This window comes from Enoplosus armatus, chromosome 24, assembly GCF_043641665.1.
Source record: "Enoplosus armatus isolate fEnoArm2 chromosome 24, fEnoArm2.hap1, whole genome shotgun sequence".
NCBI classification, from domain to species: Eukaryota; Metazoa; Chordata; class Actinopteri; order Centrarchiformes; family Enoplosidae; genus Enoplosus; species Enoplosus armatus.
This window is the reverse complement of record NC_092203.1, coordinates 10,891,168-10,903,071: the sequence shown is the minus strand read 5'-3', so window position 1 is coordinate 10,903,071 and position 11,904 is coordinate 10,891,168. Positions and strand designations below refer to the sequence as shown.

At 39.7% G+C, this 11,904-nt stretch overlaps 1 protein-coding gene across 1 annotated transcript; it reads left to right on the top strand.

Moving 5' to 3' along the window:
• Nucleotides 1-207: 207 nt before the first annotated feature.
• LOC139306435 (alpha-tectorin-like) lies at nucleotides 208-9,435 on the top strand. Its single transcript, XM_070930293.1, has 13 exons — nucleotides 208-244; nucleotides 4,005-4,134; nucleotides 4,987-5,224; nucleotides 5,786-5,936; nucleotides 6,047-6,143; nucleotides 6,247-6,300; nucleotides 6,430-6,629; nucleotides 6,725-6,864; nucleotides 7,340-7,522; nucleotides 7,945-8,099; nucleotides 8,204-8,449; nucleotides 8,532-8,697; nucleotides 9,397-9,435. The coding sequence occupies exons 1-13, from the start codon at nucleotides 208-210 to the stop codon at nucleotides 9,433-9,435; spliced, it is 1,836 nt and encodes a 611-aa protein (XP_070786394.1).
• Nucleotides 9,436-11,904: the final 2,469 nt, after the last annotated feature.

The following is an 11,904-nucleotide window of genomic DNA, read 5'->3' as shown; positions in this document are numbered from 1 at the left end:
TCCATATAAAGAGACAGAGGGAGACACACGGCAGGCACATCTGCCAGAGAGCTGAAACATCACCTCCCTGCTGCTCCACCCAACCTCCAGAAAGTAAGACAAGATCTTCAAGCTCTTTATTCTGCACCAAATGTCGTTAAAGGTTTCTGTGCCAACTTGAACTGTGTCTCTCCCAGCTCTCCATCAGTTAACTGCCGAGGCTCCATCATGGCGAAGCCGGGTGCACTGCTCCTCCTGCTGGCAGGTAAGCGGCCATCGTTCAATGCTGACCTGTGTGTGGGATTTTTCTATTAGCTTGATATGGCAAATTATGGTAATACGATGGTCCAGCTACTGACAAAGCAGGTCACAACCATCTGCAGGCTGATGTACGTGCCGAGTGGTTTTGATGATGTGCAGGTGACAAAAAGATTCAAACTGGACCAAATTTTAAAAGTTTTAGAATATAACCTTTAGTTTAAAGGCATTTCTGAAAATGAGTTGCCTGTACTTTCTATACTTTCAGCATGCAGCAGGCGCTACAGGAGATTTTCATTTTACACATTTCTTGCCAAAATCAATTTGAATCCTCTTTGCATACATTTTTGTGGGTTTACAAGTGAGAGGCCCCTGATTGGTGTATATTCGTATACATCTTTAAAACATATTCTCATCCATGAAATCAGTGTAAATTAATAAGGGTAAGGGCCCCTTTTAATCAACATAGCAGAATCAGTTCATACCTCCACTTGTTCATGAGGGGCTTAACCTTTAAGTACTTACGCTTATGGATGAAATAACACCCTTAGATTGACGACAGCTCCTGTAGTAATTCACACTGACGGAAAATATGTTCTACCGTCTAAATATTTGTTTTATTAATTCATTAAATCTTTTTCACCCAGAATTCATCGGATTGATAAATGTCATTTTAAGTCTGAGGTGTGAATTGGGAATAAAAAGAAAGAAAGTTGGTCTCGATGTGACTGATGTGTGATTTCTTCTTTTTCCTTCAAAATCACGCCGTAGTTGTCGCCAGCCAGGTTGACCTTCATGTGTCCTGGCAAACTTTTGTTGGTTCTGGAAGTCTGGACATCAGCACGTGTAAATTACACTTTTATGGACGCGAATTCTCAAGGATTGATGTGAGTAGAATTAAACCATGCTTGAGAAAAAGCTTGTCTGTCCCTTTGCTGTCATTATCTAACATATCTGATCGTTACACATTTTGGGAAAAACACTCATTTGCTTTTCTTGCTGAGAGTTAGACGAGAAGTTTGACATCAGTCTCACGTCTGTACAGTAAATATGAAGCAACACCACAATGTAGAAATAAGTATTAGCATCAAAATACACTTAAAGTGCCAAATGTAAAATAATGGTATTATTTCAGAATAATCTATATTTTATTGTTGTATTCTAATTATTAATGTATTAATATGTTCATCACTCTAATGTTGCTAATTCTAATGAATTATTTTACAGGGTAGCTTGTGTAAAATTACATCATATTTATTAATAATTCATTTTATTATATTCTGATTATCTGCAAAAGAAACTAGTATTAAGAAGTACAACATCTCCCTCTGAACTGTAGTGGAGTAGCAACAGAGTACAAGTACCTCAAAATTGTAGTTAAGTACCACCAGCAGCTGATTTGCTTATCTTAATATGAAGACTGGAAACGGGGAAACAGCTCCCTCCTTCTGTCTAAAACAAACAATGTCTGAAGCTCATTGATTAACATGTTTCCTTCAGTATAGCAAGTGTTCAATGCAACATACCAAAAGCAAATGACTGATGAATAAATATTGGGTTCTTGGGTTTAAATGCAGCAGTTCCTTCAAGAACGTTCTTCTGGAAATCTGTTCAACTCAACACAACTAACAAAGCAAACTAACACAACGGTCTCACAGCATTGTGTCTATTTTCCCTGTGATCAAATTATATAGTTCTTTCTAGAAAACCTCCAAGAAATTATTAGGAAACCATAAAGAGCCATAAATTAGATCATTACCAAATTCTTATAAGCCTCAAAGAGTAAAACAAGCAAGTGTTTAAAAGTGTAATAATCATAAAAACATATTTTGTGATGCAGAGCATATTTTTATTGTATCCTAACCAACAATCTTATGAAATGAAATGATTCTGTTTTTGATTCATACCCTGTCTTGAAAAGCCTTAATATTGTTGTTACTTCATGTTTGGTGTCTCTCTGTTTTTGCAGATGTCGTTCAAAGGATCAGCTGTTTCCTTTTGTTTCAAAAATCTGAAATCTGAAACCGCACAAGAGTGTTTTTTGATAGAAGATCGAGGGAGTGTGAACAGAATTCGAGCGACCATATCAAAGTCAAATTTAGGCCTTGGATCGTCTGTTCATAAGGCTGTGCCAGCCATCAAGTCCTCCTCAACCTGCAATCTTAGGTTTTCCCTGTTGAACAATTTAGGCAGGCAACGTGTAAGTCATCATCAGCTCCATGTTTTTACACTGATTGACTGTCCGGCCTTTTGTGCAAAATTAACATTTCAAAGACACTGTGTGCAAGTATCTTGAAAGCCATTTCCTAATATTTTCTGTCTCTTGTTTGTTTATGCTTTCAGTTCTTGTGTGTTTTCTACAATTTTGGAAAACAAGCAGCTTTTGGATTCATAGTACAAAGTATATATGATGCGGCTAATGTTGTAAGTATTTGTAAGACATAACTTTGGTCTCAGAGATGAGCCTGAGTCTGTCACTATGGCAACTTGTGTCCTTCTGCTTTGTGGCAAGTTAACTTGATGCTAACCTCAAGCTGTGATGGATATATATAGACCCAGTTTGTTTGTTCCTCTCGATGTATCACCATCACTGAATCACTGTGTGACCCAATCATTCAATTATCCTAAAAATTAGCCCAGAAGGTCGTTTAACTTATAACCATCTTGATTTTTTTTTTAATTCCATCCGCAGCAGAAAGGTGTGAGTGTTGGTTCTTTTTCCTCAATATGTATATAATATATATTATTATATATAATATATATATATATATATATATATAATAATACACAATATGCAGTGATTCAACAATAATGAAGGGACACATGTATGTAGTATTAGCTCTGTAACAGGCTATGACATTAAAGTGACATTCAGCTTTTTTTCTTTTTTAGGGTATTTGCATCCACATAAGACGAACTATGTAGGAATTGTGGTTAATTTTACGCACAGTCTCACAATTACAGGGAACCAAATTGTATTTTGAGTAAAAACAGCAGTAATCTGTGCATTATTTATATTAAGAGAGTAAACCCACAGAGAGTTATCACCTGCTGCAGCTCTACTCTTTTAGGTCATTATTATATTATTGTAAACATTTCCAGCACCAAAAGGAAGCTGTTTTCAGCAAACAAGCTCAGATAAACTCACTATACACTCCCTGCCCAGCACCAAACAGATAGAGTTAAAGGGAGAGTGAATTATGGACTTACATGACCAGGGTGGGTGTTTGCAAGCCCTTTTTGCCCTCAAGTGGCCCCAAATAATTATGGAGGGGCAAGTGCCGCTCTTAGACTTTGCCCACCCACTCAGATTTAGCCTGCCAGTCTGGCAATCGAACCGCCTGCTGATTCATCTGATGCTTAGGCCACCACTGCTCTCACCGTCCTGCTGAATTGTTCTAAAATATACACAATAATATACATAGATTAAAAATAGGGGATTTAAGTCCTATACTGTTCACTCAATGTTAGAGTTGTACAGCATTAACCTTGATTTTTGTCTATTCGTTCTCTAGAAAATGAAGGCGATGGTCGGTGACAAAACTATGGGTACATGGTCGTTTACTAAGGCTCAAGCGACGTCACCCATTTACAGAGACATAAGCGCATGCAGATCCTCAGGTAGGCATGGAAGGGACTGGGACTCTTCAGGGTTCCCCAAAACAAAATTGTGATATTTCAAAAGTATTTCCCACCTTTAAATTTGGTACACTAGTTGGTGAAGTTTAATATTATACTAATTTCATAACCCTCCTATCACCTCCCAGGTGTCCCTCTTGCCATCAGTTCAAATAAGATCAAACCAGAAACCTGCACCAAGGTGACCTGTGATGCGTATGCAGCTCTCACATCTGACAGTACATGTGGACCCACGGAGGTTTGCCGGGGCGACAACGAGTAAATATATTTGAGTTTGAATACAGGTTTGACTGACCACCTGGGCTGAACATCACCTGTGAACGTGACATAAAACAAAGACCAAAGTTCTGACATTATTCGGATTAAGGAGTCATCTGCCATTACTTTATCAACTGCTTAATCAGAGCATTGCACTTCAGTAACATCAAGCTCATGATGGACAGTTTTAAAAAAAAAAGCGTGCTTGTCAAAACCTGGCGCCTGCTTTACCCACAATGCAACTCCAGTGCTGACAGTTCTTTTGGAGATTTGGGTGTGTTATGCAAGTAGCAGCTAATGTAGCCTGCAGTAGAGATGAGGAGGCTACAGAGGTCTGTAAGCTCAGTCCTTTCTCACTCCACACCAGCAGATTTTTATTTTCATTTTTCAAACGCTGAAACAGAATTTCACTTATTGTCCACACTTTACATATTTAAGTCATTGAAGGGGGGCACCAGCAGCGTTGTAGATCCTTAAAGTAGGGCGATTTGCACAAGACAGATAAAAAATGGTCAAAGTCGAGGCAACAGAGGCAGAGATGTCCTGACTTTAAGTCCCTAGTATGAGCCAAGCATATATTTCCCATAATGCAACTCAACAGCACTCCATGGCCCCAGTTTATAATGCTTGAACGCTGCCTAACTCAAGATATTTATCATGTTAGACTTTAGAAAGACAGTGTGTTTTCACAGGCTGAGCAGTAAACTGACCTTTATGTGTAGAATTGGTGCAAGTGTCAAGTAAGAATTCATTTTCCTCAAATTTATATTAACTGGAAATGACGTCTTTCTTTGGATTTGTCTCTCTGAAATAAAAAGACGCAAAATATCTGTCCCTTTCCATCTCCATCAGGTGCTATGAACCCATCAACGTGTGCACTGTGACTGGCTCCACTGTCGTGGATTTCTTCAGCAGAGTCCAGTCTGTCCCGGATCGGTGTGTATACACTCTGTTGAAGACTAAAGGGATGCAGATACTGGCGGGTTTCCAGGAGCGACGCCGTAAAGATGTGGCGTTTTTGGACCACTTGGTAATACTGCTGAATGGGCCAGGTGTAAAAATCTATCTGGAACAAGGTGGAAGAGTTCGGGTAAGCTGCCACAATCCATCCAAAAGCAAGTACAGGTGTATTTATGGGGTTATTTTAAAAAAAAAATCCACCTTAGATCCAATCAGTGATGATCATGACATGGAGGAGTTACTTTGTGTTGATGGTTTTAAAGTTAAGACAGGTGTGGTGGCACCTTTCCTCCTTTAATGTAGTGGGGTCGAAGCATCAACCAGATATCTGCTTGTTTTTCATCAATTCATTCATTTTAGTGTAATTCTTTTACTCCTCATGTCTGATGTTTTATTATTGTGAAGCACTTTGTGATGTGAGGTGTTATTTAAATATGCCTTTTTATTAAATCTATAACAATTCACCACATTTTATTATATTATCAGAATCAGAATCATGTACACATATAATCTTTATCTGACAAGCGACTAGATGCATGTCCTGCATCTGTGCATGTAGAAATTGCTGTCTGGCCAACATTTTTTAAAGTGTACTTTTATTAAGCTTCACAAACAAAACATTTAGGTTACAGGCACCGACATGCATTCAGAAATCCTCCGGAAACCTCACAGTGTATCTGCTGTGATGTAGGTTGATGACCAAATGCTAATGCTCAACGCCACGGCTCGCAGCGTTCAAGGCGTGGAGCTCTCCAAGGACCAGACTGGAGTTACTGCCAAGACACCTTTCTCCAAAGTGACTGTCTTTTTTGATGGCAACACCGCACACGTGAAAGTGAAAGGTACAGAAACCCCCCCCCCCAATGTCTGTACCATACTGTATATATATACAGCTGTGCTTATGAGGTTGAAAGTTTATTGATTTGTTTAATTGTCTCCTGACGTCGACCAGGACTTCAAGCTTTAGGGGGCTTGTGCGGCAACACCAACACTCCCAGCCAGACCACCACCCTGACAGCAGAGAAGTCCTCTCCCCTCAGTGCCGCTGGGTACAGTCCCAAACACAATGACTGCACTGACTGATATAACCTGTGTATTAATGTTGAATAGGTTTCACATTTACTGTGCTGTGCTGTTTGTCACCCCCCCTAGCTGCGAGGTTCAGCACAAAGACGAAGTTGCCATCTGCAACCGCTCAGCTGAATAGTAAGAACTGAGCGTACATTCCTGTGCTGCCATGACACTGTCATATAACCAGGGATGATTCTGACACAAAATACTGTTCAAAAAACTGGTCATTTGCTCTCATTCTTCCTTTCTGCATGGCTGGAACAGCTGTAACCTCCTGGACACGCCACCCTTCACTGATTGCCACAACGAGTCTGACCCAAAGCCCTTCATCAGCGCCTGCAGAGAGACTTTGTGCAAATACTCAGACGTGGACAGCCTCAAATGCCAGTTTTTGGAGGCTTACGCCAAGACGTGCCACCTGAAAAACGTCACACTGGGGGCCTGGAGGTCACAGGCCAGCTGCCGTAAGACCTTTCATTCAGTTTCACTTATATGAATGAAAAATGAATTGATTTCCTCTTGCTACCCTTCTGAAATGTCATTTTCTGTCTGTGTGCAGCTGCCGTCCCTCAGGCCTTCTGTCTGGACCAGTACTGCAGTCCTCATGAGTTCTGCGGTGAGAAGGTCTCCGGTGAAACCCGCTGCTTCTGCCGAGCCATTTTTGCCTCCAAGTACAAACCGACCAACTCTTTAGGTGACGTGCAAAAGCGCTGGTTCAGTTAACAGTCTGAATATGGTTTTATTTTATTTTTAGAAGATTAACAGTTCTTATTGTTGTTGTTTTTCAAAGTAAATTTTCTGAAAACAAATGCTCGACATGTATTTTTACTATATCTACATTTTACAGACTACATCTGTTGGGGAGTTTGTTATTTGGTTTGTGCATTAACTTTATTAATTTCAGATGTTTTTGATTATATTTATACGGCACATTTTATTTAAATTGTTCAAAGTGCTCTCCAGAGAAAAGCAAATAAACCCAATGGCAGAGAACAGAAGAGCATGTAACTCAAACCTCAAAGATGCACATTTTTAATCAAATGTTTGCTGAATTAACACTTTGATTAAAAAGATAACAACGGCACAAACTAGCTGCTGCTTATTGAAGACCTCAACCCCAAATAAATCCAGACTGAAGTGGTGATATTTGTACCTCTTTGGGTGTTCAGGCGAGCCGACAGTCTGCATGCAGAACTCTGCCACTGTTGCTTTGGCTGATTGTCTGCTGGAGGAGAAAGACATCGACTCCTCCACCCTCCACCTCAATGACGAGAAGTGCAAGGGTCAGCTGGACAGCCTGACCCACATGGTGATTTTCAGCTACAACAGCAGCGAAACCTGCGGCTCGGAGATTGTGGTGCGTACTCTCCTCTAACATGCTGTTTTTACTCATCACTCGTAGTCTCGTAGCAGCAGACACAAGACAGCCGACTGATGTACTGTCAACTCACCTGGTTTACCTTTGGTTAGATACTGGGAGGACGTTTTCCACTGGTTCTCTTTATTTATGATAGAAAGACACACGTGGATTACAAACTGGACGATAAAGATATGTACTCTTTCTGGTAGTGTCGCATGTGAATATGAAAACAGGAATAGCTTTAATAAAGTTGGTTGCAGGTTCAACGCCTGTCACAATGCACACAGTCATTGGATCCATTGATAATATAAAAGTTATTGTATCGCAATGCAGTTTGCATCCAGGAGGTTGAAGGGGCAAAAGAATTTGAATTTGTTTTCTCCACCTGAAAGCATGTCTGTGTTCCTGTCACAATCTAGATGACCGACACCCAAATCGTCTACAAGAACACCATCATGTCGAGGAACAGCTCCGCATACGGCGTCATCACCCGCCAGGACCAGGTGAAGATCGACTTCTCCTGCCTCTACAAGGCGCCAGACATGAGGAGACTGGCCTTCAAGATCAAAGACGGGTGTGTGGAGGCCGGCTGAGCTTCACCTGCTTGTTCATGTGCTGAGTTAAAGTCGAAGACGTCTGACGTGTGTGTGTGTGTGTGTGTGTGTGTGTGCTCTGCAGCTCTGTGGTGCAGAAGATCGTATCTGGAATTTGGAATTACACTCTGATGATGAACGCCTACACCGACTCTAGCCGCACGAGCCTCGTCACGTCGAAGACTGAGATCACACTGAACGAGAAGATCTGGCTGGAGCTGAAGACGGAGGGGCTGGACGCCAACATGATCGCTTTGGTGACCGACTCCTGCTGGGCAACCAACCAACTGTCGCCTACTAGTAGTCTGCGATACGACCTCATCATTGACGGGTGAGAACAAAACTCAAAACTGTGACTTTGTCAGTAAGAATGCGACTTTGCTCATCACGTCTGTTCTCCTGTTTCTGAGCAGATGCCCGAACCCCGCTGACAACACGGTGAATGTGAAGGGAAACGGACTGGGAACATCCAACTACTTCTCTTTCGACATGTTCGAGTTCTCCGGGAAAAGCAGTGAAATCTACCTGCACTGCAAGCTGGAGCTGTGCACTGCAAACCAGGGCCCGTCCTGTGCCCCGGTAAGCAGGGGTGGAGGAAATACTCCTTCACTAAAGTAGTAATACAACAATGTGGAAAATAAAGTCCTGCATGAGTACAGTAAAAAGTACTTTTAGCTGTGTGGTGTTATATATATTATTGCATTATTGTCAATATGTAAGTGTTTTAAGTAAGATGATGATGCAGGTTACTAATGATTAACATAGAATACGAGACTAGCCTGAAACTAAGCATCTTCTCTGTCCCACAGACCTGCAGCAAACGTGGTGACAGGGGGAGGAGATCTATCAGGTCTAAAAATGGTGATCTGGAGGCAGCCATCGTCACTATGGTCTGGAATAATTAGGTAAAGACTGCTTCCCTTTCCATTAATTACAGGGAGTAACATGTTGATCTTAAGTTTTATCTTAAGAATAAGTGCCAAGCATAAATGTTCCAGTGTGTTAGTTATTTAAGAGGGCTCCAGAAGTGTCCTAACCCAGAGGAAGAGGACTCACACTATACTGAACTTAATTCAATTCATGAATTAGCTGTTTACATCAGAGGTGATTTACATCTGATTTGATTTAGCTCTTCTTGTAAAGTTTGTCCAGTTGGTGGCGCTAGAGGAAAGGTCATGGGGGCTTTAAGATCAGAAGGGCTCATGTTAGATTTTGATATTTTCTGTGTTGAAATATAAATCAGGACTAATGTCGTTTTCTTTCTGTTTGTCTTCTCAGGTGTCTCCGAGTCTGAAATCTCTGTGTGAAACAACATAAAGGTGTCGGAGATGGAACATAATCTTTGGTGAAATAATCGATGTGAAGTGGGCAATGAAGGAAAATAATCGAAGAAGGGTTTAGAGGGATTTATTCACTGTATGCACTACGTCCTGGTACTGTGGGTTCTTTTTAAACCATATATATAATATATAATATATATATAATATCTTCTTTAACATCTACTTTAAAAGTTTATTGACATGAAGTAAAAAGAAAAGTTTGTCAGGCTCAGCTGAAGGAAGCTTTAGAGATCCAATAGAAGGAAAACACTGATGTGACTGCGAAGGCGACATTAAAATGGTGATTACTAACGGATGATGTTACTATAAATGAAGACTGTTTACTTACACGGAGACCTGCTGTTATTGTTGTTGTTGTTTGCAAAATGAAAGCCAAAAAAAATAAATAAAGGGAGTGGGTTTAAACAAACAAACAAACAGGAGTTTGAGTCATTCTTTCGTTCATCTCGTCAGCCATTTTGTGCCACTGATTTTGACACATCTTTAGCCTACGTGGGGTACATAGTTTGGACTTATTTTCCCAATGAAAGTTTCCACCATGACAACAGCTTTTCTTTTATTTATGACGCTTATTCATATTTTCTGCCAAAACATTGAAAAATATCTCTATTTATAAAATAAGACTCATTTTTCAGCAGCAGGGAAAACATGCTGGTGGACTATAGAGAAGCTCTTTTTGTTTTTGAGTGTCTGGCTGAAATATACACATAGTATATAGGCCTACAATCAAATCAAATGCCTATTGCTTATTTCATACCTTTATAATTATCATGCCTGAGCTTTCACACATGTGCTACATAAACAAAAAAAATCAAACAGAGGAAAATAAGTTCTGAGGCATTTTAAGAAGTGATTTTGTTGCGACTTCTTCTGCTCTGCAGTCCTTTCCTTTAGCGCCCTCTTGTGGCAAGACTCATCTCCTGCACGGAAACAGAAAGAAATGTTCTCTGTGATGGTAAAGTTGAGTTGATTTGTGGTTGTTTGCTTTACAGGCTGGAGGTTAAAGTTCACCTGCTTTTTAATTTACCACTTCACATCACCTGCATGCATATGGCTTTAAAAGAATATATGTATACTTTGCAGCAATCATCCTGATCTCATTTCATATTCTTCCTTATTTGTATTGTCTTTTTATTTGTAGTTGTCTGTCCTATATGCAGAAATTAACAATTAAAGCTAGTTTAACTAATTTTGTCGTGTGGCAGCTTTGTCAATAAAACACAAGAGACTGAACTCAATCAACCTGACACAATCTGGTTTTCACCTGCCGAGCAGAGCTCAGGTTAATTATTATAAAATACAATGTGTTGTATAACAGGCTGGAAGCAGAGCAGCTGCAGACGTGCGTACATTTTTGTAGAATGATTTAACTGTCGCAGCAAAACTGGCACAAAAAAAAAACCCTCTCAACTATATAAACTAGTAAACTAAAGCCAAACAAAATGTATTGAAACCTTCTTTAAAATGTAAGCTATGTTTGATGAAGTTACTGGGGTCACATCAGGTTGGAGGTGGGTGTTTCTTGTGCTGCAATTTAGATGGATCAAGTCAGAGAGAGGCAGCACCGTGGGACAGGAAGTCAACTGATATTGCATCTAAAATAAAAGTGTATAAAAAGTCACCAGAAACTTTGAATTGTGGTATACACATAAATTTATTTTGGTAGAAAATATCTTAAAATCTTCATATCCTACAGGTGATTTTCATGTATATATGCATATACTGTAGGTGTTATAGCCTTGTTTCACAGTCTGATAATAAATATGCAGGATCGCCAGATAATTATAAAGTTTCTGCCAGTCCTGGGGAGCTGAATTTCTTTGGGCATCTGAAAACATTCAACTGTGAAATGATCACAACGAATGGAAATTCACACAAACACAAGTTATACGTTATATTAACGGACACCTCCCCTGTCCCCCCTGCGTTACATTAACGCACCCACCCCCTACTGGACACTTTATTTGGTCACTGCACTGTTTGTTATTTATCTTATCTTATTCTTTTACCTTTATATTTTTACATTCTTACATGTTTGTTGTCAGTACCATCAGACCAAATTCGTTGTAATGTATGTTACTTGGCAATAAACAGTTTCTGATTCTGATTCTGAAATCTCTGACAAGGGGTTGTGAGTTGACTTTGGTTCGTTTGTATTGTTGGGTTGATAAAACTACAAATAGATATTCAAATATTTGTATATTTGTAATATTATCTGAGCTTTTGACATGTTTTGTACATTAAGATTGCAATCTTCAAAGCAACCACAGCCTTCAGATATGTTTAAATAGGCTATAGTAGAGTATAGATGTAAATGAGTAAAATACAAGAGAATCAGAATCAGAATCAGAAAGTGTTTATTGCCAAGTAACATACATTACAAGGAATTTGCTGTGGTCTGAAGGTGCTATTGTTTTGACAACAAATATGTAGAATATAAAAGGTA

Coding starts and splice junctions, on each gene's coding strand:
- LOC139306435 (XM_070930293.1), top strand. CDS start 208: ATGGCGAAGCCGGGTGCACTGCTCCTCCTGCTGGCAG. Junction 6,144..6,246: donor TCTCCCCTCAGTGCCGCTGG/GTACAGTCCCAA, acceptor CACCCCCCCTAG/CTGCGAGGTTCAGCACAAAG. Junction 8,698..9,396: donor AGGGCCCGTCCTGTGCCCCG/GTAAGCAGGGGT, acceptor TTGTCTTCTCAG/GTGTCTCCGAGTCTGAAATC.